Raw genomic sequence first — 15,610 nt, forward strand, 5'->3', positions numbered from 1 at the left:
GAGCAGGGTACTGACATCCTTGGTGTGGGCACCTTGTTGTTGGCATGAGGAAACCTGCTAGTGGCTGAATGGGGAAAGCGGACGCTGAAGGGACTTGGCACAGAGAGTGCATGGTGGACCAGGGCAGTGTGGGCTGACCAGGCCGGATTGGCAGGCTTTGTGTTACCGGTTGAATTGTGTCCCTTGCAAATTCACATGTTGAATTGCTAACCTGTAGTCCCTCAGAACATGGCCTTGCTTAAAAATAGGGCTGTTACTGGTGAAATTAGTTCACATGGGGTCATTAGGGTAAGCCCTGATCCCATATGTTCAATACCTTACACCCAGGGAAACTCGGGCATGGAGACACACACAGACGCTGTGTGAAGACTGCATAAGGCTGCCACAGGCCAAGAAACCAGCAGCAGCTAGGAGACAGGCCTGGAACAGATCCTTCCCCCAGCCTAGCGAGGGAGCGTGACCTTCCCAACACCCTGATCTTGAAATCCCAGCCGCCAGAGCTGTGGGAGAACACATGCCTGCTGTTCTAAGACTCCAATCTGTGCGATTCGTTGGCAGCCCCAGGACCCTCATGTGTGTTGTACAGGCGAGCAGGCACCACACCAGCACCACATGTGTTGGAGAACCCGGGGTTCATGGGACACTGAGGCCACGTGTGTGTGAGAGTGACATCTGCTGTCATAGCCATTGTCCTGGCCATGACTGTGGGGCTGCATGTAGGCCCTGCTGGGCTGCCAATGGTCTCCAGCTTCAGGCCACACTTAGCGCAGGAAACAGCTGGGCCTCCTGACTCGCACAGTTCCTACCGTGGCTCTGGGCACTCTGCTCTCCATTCCAGAACAGTGAGCTACTTCCTGACCCTGCTCTGGGCAGCCTGCACGAAGATGAGGAAACCATGCAAGAGGGGTCCTAAGGAGCAGCAACCTTCTTCTCTTGGGGGAACTCGAGTGTGTGGCTGTGTGTTTACACATACGCGTGCATGCGTGTGTACATGTTCACATGTGTGTGTCTGTGCATGTGCAGGTGTGTGTGAGAGTGGGCAGGGGCAGAGGGCGCGGGCAGATCTAAGGAATCCCAGGTGCTATTGGTCCTTGAAGACCCCATGTGTCAGCCCCCAGGCTGCTTTCAGTGCAGCTGCAGGATCCGCAGCCGGAGTGTTGATGGTTGGGCTCTGACGCCTTCCCTGGGAGATGGCAGAGGCCTGAGATGCAAAGAGCCAGCTGCCTAAGGGCGCGGTCACAGGGGCACGGAAGCTCCCCTGCCGTCCTGACATCCCCACGTGAGAGCCTCTGTCTGTCCCAGGTCTTGGTGCTCCTTGCACAATTCTCCCCAGCTCCCACCCTCCAACAAGCCCACCCGGGGCTGACTGCAGGCTGGGTCCCTGTCACGTTGGCTGTGCCTGCTGTGCCCCCTGGCAGTGACTCAGTTCCCACTGGACACGAACAACCAGAACTGTGCTCTCTGACAAATGCCCGCTAGAGGGCTGCTGGGTTACCCAGGATGGGTTCATGCAATAACCTTCTACTTAGGGTGACATGTGTGCTGTCACAAGGTCTCCTGACAACCCGAGAGACAGGAAGGAAGTGGCGGGGGCTGGAGGGGAGGGGGGGGGAGGGTCAGACAGCCTACCCTCTCCAGGAACCACTCGGGCCGGCTGCCCAGGCCGTCGATCCGGATCCGCATCTTGGTGAAGGGGGCAATGTCCAGGATCTCCATGAGGAAGGTGTCGTTCTGCTCCCGCTCGAACCTGGTTGGGGGAGAGGAGAAGGAGGACGAGGGGAAGTTGGCCATGGCAGGGGCCAGATTTGGGGTGAGGAGAGAAGATGAGGCCTTTACTCAGCCCCCTCCCTGCTCCCAGAACTCCCCAACAGCCCTTGTCTTTCACCCAGATGTGCTTCTGCAAGGCAGAGTCAGGTAGAAATCACTCTGAGCCAAGCAGTGCCAGTTCTGAGTGCTAATCTCACTCTGCCAATCACCTACAACACAGTGCATCTCGGGACTTGGTTTCCTCATCTGTGATCTGGGGACAGTGGCACCAGCCCTGCAATAGAACAAACCTGCCAAGAAGACCAAGTGGGTTTGAAATCAGCTTACAACATAAAAAGCACCCCATACCTAGGAAGTTTTAAATGGGAGCCCATGAGTGACAGGGCCACCATGAATGGTAGGGCAGGTTGTGCACTGCACAACTCTAGATGGCACCATTCACATTTTGGGTTGTTGTGTTTTTGTTGCTGTTGTTGCAACCTGTGCATGGCCCAGGACTGGGAAACACCACCAACACTGTGAAGCGGCGGACAAACCGAAGGCAGCGCTGCTCTGCTACTGTGGTTCTCTTTCTGCCGAATGCCCTCAGGATCTCAGAGATGCTGTCTTTATTCCGCGCTGCTGTCTCTGAAGCACCGCGTGTGCCACGTGACCTTCCCTGCCGACTGATCGCTTGAGTGCTGGCTGGTTCCAGACGACACTGTTGATATGGCCCTGGGGGTAATGCCGCTGGCTCTGAAGAGGTGGTGCCGCATGGCGATTGTTATGCTTCCTTGGATACAAGACATCTTTCCAGAAACCGAGGCCACAGCCAGTGGGGGACCGCAGCTGTAAACACTGCAAGTCAAGAACCCACTGCTCCTAGTCTGAAAGGTCGGGGTAGACGGAAACCTAATCTTTGTTGACAACTTGCTTGTGCACGCACTTTAAGATCATTAGAAGTAAAACCAAATTCTTCCCCAGTGTGTGCCCATCCCTCTTGCTCTCATTTAAGTCCTGCATCTCTCTCTGCTCAGGAAAACAGCAAGAAGATGGGCATGGTGCACACAACGCGCACTGAGACCCTCTCAACTCACTTTGCAACACATTCCCCCCTTACCGCTGCCACGAGGATAATTCTTCAGACTGGAAGAGCTTTAGAACTCCTTGCCTTTCTTTCTTTAGTTCTTACCCTTTGAATTCAGCCAAGTAGCTTTTGTTTCTGGAGGTTTGTTTTTTTTTTTTGGTGGGACAAGCGAAGGAGGGAGAGAAACAAGCTTTTCCTCTGGACAACTGAAAGGTAGAAGATACTTGCTCTTCTCTCAGCTGGAAGAACCATCCCTGCTCTCCCCTGGGACTCACCTTCAAGTCCCCCTGAGAAGGTCAGCCTCCCCTTACCCTGCAGCCCCCAGAGACGGGCCCTCTCCATTATCAGAACTTTTTGCTAATCAGAGATCTTAAAATCCAAGTGACGAAGATGTGGAAGAAAGACTCCAGGCTTGCAGTCTCGCTACGTGGCCATACTCAAGGCCAGATGGCTCCTGACCTCCTGAGAGCTTGGCTGGGGTGTCTGCTGGGCCTCCACTCTCTGCTTCCATTCTCAGCTCAGCCTCTTCCCATGCTCTGGGTAGTAGGCCTTAATGACGGCCAAGGCCCACCCTAAAGGGCACATGCCATACAACTCCACCAATGCCTTTCACTCCCAAAGAAATCTGTGGTTCATCAAGCCTGTCCCAGACCTAGGACTGACTCCTCGCAGGCATCTACATCCTGTCATAGACAAACCACACCCCTTCATCTACAAGGAGCTCACTGGACACCAGCTACCTCAAATTCCATGCCTGGAGAGTCTTCTTGAATTTTAGCATCATCTTAGGATGTGCATGACAGTTTACCATAACAACTTCCCCCAAATTGCAAGAGAAGTTCAGAATTTAGTTAGGGGGTAGGGTGGGGTGAATTGCTCCTGGTCCTTTTAAGCTTTGGCCTCTGGGTGGAGCCTCTGGGAAGCTTGGCACTGCAACAGCAAACACCCACAATGCCTTGCACATGTGCGCAGGTGCATTTGAGCCTCTGCTCTGGCCACACCCATTTCCTAGAGGAGCACCTCCTGGCACAGTAACAGGCTGTGCCCTTGACACATGCCCTGTAGGTCTTTCTAGCCAAATGCCCCAGCTGAGATGCAGGCACCCTAAGGACCCCAAGATACAATGGAAACATCCACCGCATGCCAACACAAGGAAGCAAAGCATGCCTCAGGGAAGAGCTCTGAGCTTGCAAGCTAATTAGGTAGTTCTCCCCACAAACTAACTTTGTATTCGAAAACAAAACAAAAAAACCCTCACTAGCAACATACCTCAAAGCATTTACAATATGGTTGTATTTATAACACTGGCATTTTCAGGCAAAAATTTTAGTTTCGATACTCCCAGGGATGTCTACCTCTCCCACAAGTAGTTATGCTTCAGGCAGATAGAAAATCAAGGGCAATGTACCATGGGATAGTTAATGAGAGGAGACTCAAGAATGGGGGGGTTGGATGAAGATGAGAATCCAATAATGAGGTGAAGACTCTAGGGGACTACACGCCAGCTGTGTGTGATCATAGAAATCTGTCACCCTTCTCCTCAGGGGTCATTCCAGGAAACCATGCCCTCTACAGCCATGGGCCAGAGGGTCAGGCCTTGGTCAATGGCTACCAGCTTCCTTGTTGTCCCCAACTCCAAAATGTAAGACCAATCAGAAACCCAGGTGCACTCTAATCCAATCACACAAGATGCCCATGCCCTGGTTCTGGCTAGCTTGCAGCTTCACTGTGCCAAAAATAGTGCTTTGTTCTAAAACTTTCCCACCTCAGGTAATGGTGGTTAACTTGATCTCATTTGGTCTTTGTGTCCACAATTGCCTAAGTTTGAATCCCCTTCCTCTCCTCACTACTAACGAGGTGACCTTGGAAGGTTCCTTTGTCTCTTTGTGTGCCTCAGTCCCCTTATTTTTAAAGTAGAGATGTTAACAATGCAGATTACAAGGTGATGAGTTAATGCATATTGAAAAACAGTTATGATAGTTCTTGGCTTGATAAACGTTAGCCATTATCATCGTCAACATTCCTAGTTGCTCTGGGAAAGATTTCAGGAGGAAATGGGAGTTGTGTAATGAGAGCAGAAGTGCTAAGGGGAGGAAGGAAGATTCTTCTTGTTAAACCTATGGGGATGAGCTGTGTAGGATGGATGAAGCTCCTGCTCTTAGAAGCTGCTACTTTCAGAGAAAGAATCCCTGCCTGACCTTCAAGGGTACAACATCCTCATTCCCATCATCTCCATCTCCATCATCACCAGTGTCACCATCCTCACCACCATCCAGAAGCACTCACTGAGCACCCCTACATGCAATACCAGTTAGGAGCTGTGCAGGACTTGGAATGAGGCTACTCTGCATCCTGCCTTCCAACTGGGGGTAGGGACACTGTGGGTTCATGGGCAAGTGACTGTGGTAAGTTTTTCAAATTCTAGGCTTGGGCTTTGAGTCTGCTCCTTTGGTTCTTTTAGAAGTCAGGGGCCAGGGGTCTTTGGGGGACAACAGCTGGGCATGGGAAACCCAAGACCATCTACACTGTGAATGCAATGAGAGGCACAGCTAGTAAATATTGCAAGAGTTCCACCTTTATTGCCACTACTCATCATGACCTTAAGAGGCAGTAGACCTGAGGCTTAAGACTTGGGGCCATCTGGGAGAAGTTCCCAGTGCCACATCTTATTGGTTAGGGGACCCACAGCATTATGACTCCTTGCTGGACCTCAGTTTTCTCACCTGCAAAAGTGGAGGTGATCAAATGGTCCTCACAGGGTCCTAGAAAGGACTAGTGTGTCAATACATGGTTCAGAACAAGGCAGGGCACCAACCAAGCCCACATAACACTGCTGCTGCTGCTGTCCTGAGGGAAGGCACTCAGGGGACACAGGCACCTGCCTGTGCTCCCTCCAGTGCCTGAGTCAGAGCTTGGGGCAGAGGAGATGTTCAGTCATCTTCAAAAGTGTTTTGAAAGTTCATTGCTTTCCATTTTTTCAATCATTTTGTTGTTCCTTGTAATGTCAACATCTTGCAATACCACAGTACAATGATGAAATTAACAACAATAGCATATTATCAGTGAATCTACAGAACTTACGATGAACATCTTCAAGTAACCAAATGAAAGAATAAAGGAAGGAAATTGCTACGGACTGTTGAGATTAAGGAAGACTTCCTAGAGGAGGTGAATTTAAGTCAGCCCTCAAAAGAGAAAGGGTATTCCAAGGGGGAGGAATTGCATGGACCAAGGCATGCCGTCACATGCAAAGCAGCTGGAAGCTTCCAGGCATGCGAGAACCAGTCTGGCTGAAGGCAGATTGGGGCAGAGGGTTGGGTGTGAGGAGGGAAGGATACCTGGCTTTCTTTTTGTCCAGCTGCACCTCCTCTGTGCTCCCATTGATGCCATAGAGGGTCATAAAGATGTTGGAGTCTGTGCCCCCGCCAACCACGTCACCTGTCCACACGGTCATTTCGTAAAGCACCTGCCATGAAAGAGACACGGGTTCTGAGCCTTGGCCTCACCTACAGTCTCAGCAGGGAAAGATGCCACACTCTCCAAGCTCTGTGGCTCTGAGAAGGACCCTCCTTGTCATCAAAAGTCAGTGATGGGAGAGCCCGAGTCAGGCCTTGTCACTCTCTGTCGAGTGCCAGGCGGAGCTCCGTGTCTGACAGAGGGCACGCTGGGCAGTAGAAACATGACAGAAAGGCCCAGCACTGGCTGATTTTTGTCAGATGACTCCCAACCTCAGTCTATCCACACCAGCAAAGTGTGGCAACAGGACAGGGGCCTTTGGAACCCTGTAGAACTCTTCTTGGATCCCAGACCTGCCACCTGCCAGCTGCTGAACTCAGGTGGGTGCCCACCCTTGCCAGCCTCTGCTTCCTCCACATGGTCAAAGAGGGATGAACTTCTTTACAGAGTTCTGACAGCTGCAGACGACTCGCAGGGGTGCCCTGCGCCAGGCCTGCCACACGCAAGGCCTCAGAAAGCTGCAGAAATGCTGGGTGTCCATCTCCCTTCGTGCTCCAGCCGTGCACACCCTGAGATCTGCGGGTGAGGACCTGTGAGTGCCACTGGGGTGACAACTCAGGGAGCTCTGCCTCGCTCGGCCTGTGAAGTGGATGACGGTCTGTATGGGTGTCTTTCACATTAGATTGGGACTTTGCCTTTTTGCCTGTTTGTTCCAGAGAGGACAATGTCCGTCTCCATTGCAGGGCAAGGGAGCAGCCTGTCCTTCTCCGCGTGGCCTTCGCTCTTGTGGCAAGAGGCTTCGGCCACACTGCTACTCTGGAGTGTTTGTGGGTCCTGGAGTCTCCCTCCACCCCTTCCTACCAGGGGCTCAGGGACTGCTTCAGGGTCTGAAGGTTCTGGAGTCTGGATCTGAAGGTAGGGGTAGGACTGGGGGACTGTGCCCTGAACACACCTGTCCCGCCTTGCTCTGCCCCTATGGCTGCCACATCTGTGTCACCTGTGCAGGTGCCTGGTCTCCACCACCCACAACCTTGGTCATCTGAGACCACAGTAACTGTTAAGAGTGGCCATGGCCTTGCCGTTGTGCCTCGTGGATACTTCCCACGGCGGCGTTCGACATCTTCTCCGGAACAAGGTTAGAATCATGCTGTGCAGGCCTGGCCTGAAAGAGCATTCAGGACACGTCTGCCCAGAGAGTGGGTGCAGAGCCTCCTGCCTTACCAGGCAAATCCCCCTAGATATCCGACAGGGCATTCGTGATGGGCAGGGGGGGACAACTCTGGAACAAACGCAGGAGCCTGGTCCTTTATTGCTCTTATCCAAATGGGCATAAAAACTAGAATGATCAAAATGAGTGGCTGGTGGCCCCAGAGACGGCCTTGAGGGCTGCTGCCTCCGACCCGTGTTCTCTGCATCTACTTTTCTTGCCTTTCCACAGACACATCGCTTTTTATGTAATCAGTATGTTTCCAAAAAGAGATGGAAGCAGGGCTCCTGTAATCCGGGTCTGGGCTTGGGTGTCCTGGGGAGAGAACCAGGCCAAAGAGCTCTGTGGTTCTTTGTAGAGCAACAAACCTGTGTTCCTTTGTTCCATGAATAGCAGGGGCGTGGGTCTGGATTTTCCTGGGCCAGAGAGCAGGAAGCAGCATGCGGCTGCATGGGGAGGGGCGGGCACATGTGTGGGGCGTGGTGCACACAGGCTGGGAACTGGGTCAGGGCAGAGGCCCGGGTGAATCCTGTGCCCAACCAGGCCGTCCATCTGGCCACAGACGGAGATGTCTGGGGGCAGGGGAGGGTGTCTGTTGTTGACAGCTCTGCTGTCCGGCTCTCCCGCAGGCAAAGGGAAGGCGCCCACACTGCTGCTGATAAGGCTTTCAGAGGCCAGAACTCAGCTCTCCCCCTGCCATCTCCATCTACAATGCAGCAGGACAGGCCCAGGCTCAGCTGACTTCCGCTTACCTGTGTGGGACAGTCCACTGGTTTGGATTCAGAGACAGGGCTGGGGCTTTGTTTGTTGACCCCGCAGTTTGTGGGCTCGAACCAGGAGCCCATGGGGTCAGATGAACTGGAAGCCTTTGGGCCACTAACTGGCCATGTGTCGGGGGTGCCAGCACCCAGATTTTCTGCCTACTGCCTTGCTCTGACCAGTGAGTAGATACAACTTGGCCCAGGTCATTTGGTCAATTAGCAGTGGAGCCCGCATGGGGACTCTGAGATCCCACTTCTGGGTTTTCCAGGTCGGGAAGGCCTCCTGTGGACAGCATTTGCTGCACTGGGAGATCACAGCTCGCAGTACCCAAATGCCAGCTTTCTCTGGGGCCATCCCAGTGCCATAGATGGAGCCCCATAGTGGGCCCAACAGTCTGCAGGTCTTCACTGAGCTGTGACCTTGCAACACTCTTCATGAGCTCTTAATGATCCCCTGGTCCTCACCAAGGTCTTCCAGGGAACAGACTGTGAGCAACAGGGAAGCATCATTTCCCTGCAGTGTGTGAGAAGACCACGGCCCAGAGAGGCAGCTGACTTGTGTTCAGAGTGTTCAGGCTCCTGCCCCCTGGCAGAGCAACTGGCGCAGCACAGCAGGTTGCAGCCCCTGCCGATGAGCCTGTGACGAGCCCCCTGCTTCCCTCACTCGCGTCTTCCTTGCCACGCCCCCACCCCGACCTGCACAGTCCTAGCTGTGCAATGCACACCCTCAGTGCCCGCCATACCTTCACCCCAATGTTCACCACCGTGGCATCCAGGAGGTCGAAGACGCGGGAGGTGACGCCATCGCCTCGGTCCTTGGCGAGCCAGCAGTTACAGCGCAAGGTGTACTTGGTGCCCTGGGTGGGCACTGCCAAACAGAGCTCCTCCACCAGCCAGCAGCTCTCAGGGGAGGCCCCATCGTGGCCCAGCTGGGAGGGACACACCAGACCCATGAGGATCTGACCACAGCGCCATGCAAGCTTCCCCGTCCCTGTCCACAGCCACCCTCAACATGCTTCTTCCAGTATGCTGGGCACTCACTGCCTCGAGTCCCTCCCGTGAAAGAGGAGAAACTTTTCAGAGGGTAATCAAGGTTCATGGGGCAGGCATCTGGCACAGCTGTGAAGACGCCCTGTGGAACCCCCACATCCCGTATCAGAGCTCCTGGATTTCAATTCTTGCTCAGCTCCCACTTCTAGCTTCCTCTGACGCACACCCAGGGAGGCAGCAGGTGATGCCTCAAGAACTTGGGTCCCTACCACTCACAAGGAACACCTGGATGGAGTTCCAGGCTCCTGTCTTCAGCCTGGCTCAGCCCCAGCTGTTGCTGGCATTTAAGGAATGAACCAGCAGATGAGATCTGTGTTGTGGGGCGTGTGTGTGTGTGTGTGTGTGTGACTTTCAAATGAATAAAACAGAAGAGTAATAAATGTCTCCAATCAGATGGCTTTGAGCTAAACAAGAGATGACTCTGGGTGGGTGAGCCCTTTAAGAGTTTAGACATCAGAGATGGAAGAAGTCAGGGAGATCCTATTAACCTTGAACAAGCAAACTGCCAGGCTTTGGACAGTACCACAGAGCAGAGCATGGTAGGTAGCCTCTGGGAAAGGACTCGGTGCCACAGCCCCAAGAAAGTAGAGTCTGCCATGCTCCAAGTCTCAGGTATGACTGTAGCACTTCCAGCCCAGGGAGACCTTGGGCAGTGACCAGTAACTCACACTGGGACTCCTACCCATGAAACTGTAAGATCATACACTGTGGTATGCTAATATGTTCATATCATTACACAGCAATCAGTAATAGTACACAGGCAGTCTCACTGGGTGGGTGGAAACCAGGGACCTACAGGGGCAGGCGACTCACTCAGGATCACCTGGCTAGTTGGTAGTAGGGGCAGAGAGATCTTTCTCTGCTGCCTGATCTGAAGGGGGCTCCAGGTCGGTTGCTCTGCCCACTCTCCACCCCCATCTGGCCCATTTGCCCGTCAGCTCCTTCCTTTCCCACTGGGGGTGGTCACCATCACAGGGCCCCGAGGGGCCAGCACCTCTATTTTCTTGATGACGCCCACATCCAAGCCTCCCACGAAGAACTCTTCCACGGAGCCACAGCTGAAGCCCTTCTTCCCACGGGGGTAGTCCAGCCAGATGCGGTTACTACGCTCGTCATCTTCCCCGATGAGCAAGATGAAGGCTCGGCTGTCAGTGGCCGCGTCCTTGTGCTTGCCGGTGGTGACAGACACGTAGTAAGGGATAACTGCAGAGATCACAGGGGCCCAGCTTCCTAACGGTCCAGGTGGACAAGAGCACCACCCACCAGGTGTATTCGCTTGGCAATGACTTCTGGAAGGCTCTGACCTCAGCTCCCTGCTCAGAGGCAAAGCACAACAGAGCTTTGCAGGGTGATGAGCTGTCCATGGTGAGTGTCTACTCTCCAAGGAATGAGAGGTGGCAACTCCCAGTGGGAGGCTCAGGAGTGTCCTTGTCACTTCTCTGGAGTGCCGATCATCTAAAAGCCCTTTTGGCCAATCACCTTCCTTGCCTCTCATGCTGTTATGTGCAGACCAGGAAGAACAATAACCTCCCGCCAAGGCAGGCTCAAAGCTTACCGCAGTCAGCCAAAATCAACTTGGCAAAAGCAAGGTCTCAGAGAAAGCAGGACAAGGGGGAAGAACAATAGTGCATTTTATGCAAGAGATCTTCCACAAGTTCATGGAAATGGGTCATTATTAGGAAAAAACTAGGCATGGATATCAAAAATGCTTTACACAAAAACAAACTTGCCTTTTCCATTTTCCGTGAACTTTTTGAAGTCACTTTATATGTCACGTGGTAAGTGAAGGTCCTGGGAGGCATCCATTTCCAAAACAAACTAGATTAATTAGCATAAAACCCATCAGGAAGTGTGGACTTATGGGAAAAATTTTTGAGAGTGTCTGACTTCATGAGGAGTACTCTTCTGATCCTTATTCTTCCATTTACCCTGCTTAGAATGTGGATGTGATGGCTGGAGCTCCAGCAGTTCCCTGGGAACTCTGGGCAACCTTAGGACGGAAGTCAACTGTCAGGTTGCCAGAGTGAACAGGCTGAAGGAACTAGGCCCCTGACTTCACCGGAGCTGCTGTATGTCTCAGATGGCCTACCTTCGAACTTTCACCCGAGAGAAAGGAATATTTCCCAGTTTAAGCCTCTGCTCCTTGCAGTTCCTAACTTATCCAAGCTGGAAATTCTTCTCCTGGCTCATCTTCCTCGCCAGCTTGGGAGACACCATCCTGATGTAATGGGTTCTAGGTTAGGAAATCTGCATCTCTTTGAAAAGTTTCCAAAGGGGACCTTCCTGGCTGGGATTCCCTACAGTGCACCTGCACTTGGCCTTGCTGTCTTGACAAGGAGAGGCCCAGTGACCTTCTCTCAGGTGGCCGTGGTGCTTAATTAAGGAGAAGCACTTTGTTGTGGACCTTTTCACTCATTTGCAGAGAGGGTGGAGTGTGAATGGGTTGGATCTCTGGTTCCACAGACCCAGTACATGGTCTTCTGGAGGGGGACATTACTCCGGTCATGCTCTTATGGGTAAGAGAACCAAAGAGAAAGGCAGTGCATTTCAGCATTTAATAGATATGGAACTGCCTGACCTTAAAAAGTCTGGCTGGCGAAACAAACTTGCCAGGGAATTAGGATCCTGCTTTTTGGAGGAAGAAAAAAACTGAAGGCAAAAGAGTGATTTGTCCAAGGCCAAGTGATTTGTCGTCAGAACCACCCTCACTACCTCATGCCTTACACTTGCAGGGCTGGGTGCAGAGTATGATGCACAGTTGACAAGTGAGCCATTCTCATTGTTGCTTTTCCTTCCGGCTGTCCCAGACCCCCTGGGCTGGTTCTGTACCCTCAGAGTCTGGATGAGGGTGGAGTTGATGCTAATGCCCTGCTGATGGTGGGTCAGTGGATCAAGGCCATCATCACCCGACCTACCAACTCTTTCCTTCTCCATCATAAAGGAGCCCTCTCACCTTGCAGGGTTGTAGGGGGATGAATATGGACGCTGTGTGGAAACTGTAAATGACAAAGCATTAGATCTATGTCATCCATGGAGGTGGGGCTAAAGGGTGACCCATCCGAGGCAAGCTTGACATTCCCACCTGCCTACTCTTTCTCTAAAGAACTCCCTGCTTGGCTCACCTGGGCCATCCTGAACGTAGTCAGCCATGGGCCCTGTCACAGTCTCAATGTCGACGTCAGCCATCTTGGAGCTCAGAGCGATTTCCCAGAAGTCAGCAGGGCTGCTGCAGTTGCTGCTGCGGTCCCCAGTGTACTCCTGCCGGGAAACACATGGCCCAGCCCCATCACAGCTCTGGTATTCTGCCCTAGGGAGCCGCCCCCAGGGATATGGGACAGCCCCTGCCTGCCCCTGCCCATACCTTCTCATAGAAGAGCCTCTCGAGTCGCCCATCCTCTTTCTTCAGGGACAGCCAGCGCCCGCACAGGAACAGGAACTCGTCCTCATTGGTGTCGTTCCAGATCTCCACCTTCTCCACGTACCAGTCTGCACACCACTTGCTGTTGTCGTGGCGCAGCTTGATCTTGTAGATGACGCCCAGGTCAGCGGCCTCGATAATGAAGGTATCGGCCTGGGGAGGCCAGAGGTGGGAACTCTGTGGAGGGAGGGCCCCATCCTACCCTACTCCAACCACATCCTTCCAGAACCTTCCATCCCTGCCACTCTGCCTGGGGAAACACCTAACACAAGTGCTTGGTGATGCCCAAAGCCAAGGCCTTGCTTCCACAATGGCCCAGATTCACAGCCCACTCATGTATATGGCATCTTGGAGAAAACTGCCCCTGCTCAGCTTCCTCTTGGGATGAGCCTATGGGTATTTGGAAGATGAACCGTGTGGGAGGGGCTGGCCTGAAGGTCACGGCCATGACAGAGGAGGGGTGCTCAGCCTGGTCCATTAACTGCATGACCTTAGTTGGGATGAGAGCTTTGGAATGAGTCCAGGTGTGGCAGGCAAAGGATCAAAGCTCTGATAGAGGGGAGAGCATTGTGAATGATGGGAGGAGGCTGGAATTCTCATGGGAAGACCTGGGAGGGAGTCGGAGGAGCTGACCTCTCCTGCCTGGCTGCAGGAGAGGAAGCAGGGCGAGGCGGCCTGAGGTTTGGGTGGGGTGTGCGGTAAGACCTCCTTGTGTGGCCCCCAGGTGCTCAGATTCTAGAGGGGAGCTCAGTGAAGTGTGGATTCCAGGCCTTGGATGCTATGAGGCCAAGGCAGAAGTTGAATGTGGAGGTGGGAGGCAGAGGGATAGGGCCTGGGGAAGGGGAGGAGGCCAGGTGATCCTGAGTCACACTCACTTCCCTTTCAGAAGATTTTCTCACTGTGAGAGAAACCGTGCTGAGCTCTGAGAACCCAGAGAGGAGTCAACCAGATCACCTTCTCCCACCGGGGTATCACACCCAGTGGAACATACACCTGTGTGGGGACCAGAGGCAGAGCTGGGGAGGCGGTTCCAGCTGCTGCCATTAAGCTGCAGAGGCGGGACTGGGTTTTGCAGGCAGCTGAGCTGCAGGCTGCCCACAGGTGGAGGGAAGTGCAGGTGAATGGCAGCAGGTGAGGATCAGCGTGGTCCCTGGGGCGCTGGTAACTGAGTTCATTACAGTAAGGATGGGCACACCCCAGGACATGGCAAGTCCAGCTCTTTGCATCTGTCCCCAGGGAGCACTTCACAGGTGCAGAAGGGCATTGAATGCACAACGATTTTTAGAGTGGAACATGGGAAGGGGTAGGTAGGGGGTCTGCTGCGTGGAGAACCCACAGGAAGTCTGGAAAAGCCTTTCTCATAGGAAGTGGCGTGTGCAGAGGTCACAGGAAACAGGCAGCTCCTCTCTGCTTGACTGCCCACACCAAGAGACTTCCAGACGATGCGCTGAGTGCCAAGGCAAGCGAAGACGTGGTATCTGTCTTCTGCCCATGCGCTATGGGTACATGTACACGTATCCAGAGAAATGTTTGGAAAGAGGCAGAGACAGGACAGTGTGGGACTGTTCAGGTGTGGCAGCCAAAGGGTCAAAGCGCTGACAGAGGTGATAGTGGGAGGGGCTTGAATTTCCATGGGAGAACCTGGGAGGGAGTCCCTGCTGCAGGAGAGAATGCCGGAGTGAGTGAGGCGGCCTGGGGAGGTCTGTGTGGAGCATGAGGTAAGACCCTCTTCTGTGCCCATCCTGTGGGGTCTGCAGGGGACATCCCAGCAGCCGGCGGAAGTGAAGGATTCGGGTCAGACGTGGGATCCGTGGGAAGTCCTGGCGGGCTGCAGTGAGGGTGGCTGAGCCGAGGAAACCCGAGGGTGGGCAGGCGGGCGGGGCCTGGAGCAGGGAGAGCCGGCTGTTCAGTGAGTGAGGCGAGGTTAGGAAGGGCTGAGTGGTGACAGAGTTGACTCCCAGGACACTCAGAAGGGAGCCCCTCCGGGCCCAGTAACTGGGGAGAAGGCAGGGTGCCGAGAGGCAGAGGGGGGCAAGGCTGACTCCTGTCTTCTGGAGCAGGTGCTGGAGAGGCAGACGTCCTCAGGTGCTGAGCAGCTGAGCCAGAAGCAGCTCCAGCTCCCTCGGAGGTCGTCAGAACCCGAGGGTAGGAGGAAAAGTGGGGGAGCAGAATGGGCCGAGGGGTTTCCTTGTGACGTGACAAGGCTGACAGAGGAAGAAACCGCATCTGAGCATGGAGGACAGACGGCATCACCTTCATTCCTTTCCTTCATTTCTTTCCTTCATTTCTTCACTCAATGCCTGTTTATTGAGTGCCTACTGTTTGTGCAGCTACAGCCACGAGCGTAACCAGCTGTATGCAGGACACACTGTGTGGACAGTGAGGTCACCAGGCACCCACAAAGGCAGGGCAGGTGTGCTCTCCCAAGCCTTGACCACACTGGGCACAAAGAGCCAGCTGCGTGTGGTTCTAGATGCTTTGCATGTTTTACTACTGTTGACTTTTACAGCCCTAAAAGAACTTTATTTTTAATGGGCAAGAAAACAGAGGCACAGATTTACTGAGTGGCTTCTCCCAAGATCACAGAGCTAGTGAGCGTCAGGATCGTCAGGGCCAGGATCTGAATTCGGGTAACCCGGCCCCAGTGTCTGGGCCCTGACAACTACACCGCAGAGCTGAGTCAGGCCACGACATGCAGCACATGAACTCTTTGGCATCCTAGTTTTCCAAAATGGGAAGAGGAGGCTAGATTGCCTCTCAGTTACTCCTCAAGATCAGCGAACAAGTCTCTCGTAGGATGTGCGCATGTTTCAAAAATTATTTCTCTCACATCTCAGCTGCCTTTCAGTCTGGAAGTCTAATTAGCAACCACATTTCCAATCCCA

At 53.5% G+C, this 15,610-nt stretch overlaps 1 protein-coding gene across 3 annotated transcripts in view; it reads right to left on the minus strand.

Moving 5' to 3' along the window:
- LOXHD1 (lipoxygenase homology PLAT domains 1) overlaps positions 1–15,610 on the minus strand; it is a 172,735-nt gene that overhangs the window by 27,131 nt on the left and 129,994 nt on the right. For 2 of the 3 annotated variants that reach the window (XM_062200274.1, XM_062200272.1), the window contains 6 exons: positions 12,669–12,878; positions 12,430–12,565; positions 10,302–10,510; positions 9,001–9,186; positions 6,172–6,299; positions 1,630–1,747 (listed from right to left, as the gene is read on the minus strand). In XM_062200274.1, the coding sequence (XP_062056258.1) occupies positions 1,630–1,747; positions 6,172–6,299; positions 9,001–9,186; positions 10,302–10,510; positions 12,430–12,565; positions 12,669–12,878 (987 nt within the window). The remainder of the gene's footprint in view (positions 1–1,629; positions 1,748–6,171; positions 6,300–9,000; positions 9,187–10,301; positions 10,511–12,429; positions 12,566–12,668; positions 12,879–15,610) is intronic. The other variant, XM_062200273.1, reaches the window with a different exon arrangement.

Source organism: Lepus europaeus, chromosome 9, assembly GCF_033115175.1.
Source record: "Lepus europaeus isolate LE1 chromosome 9, mLepTim1.pri, whole genome shotgun sequence".
In the NCBI taxonomy this organism is placed as follows: domain Eukaryota; kingdom Metazoa; phylum Chordata; class Mammalia; order Lagomorpha; family Leporidae; genus Lepus; species Lepus europaeus.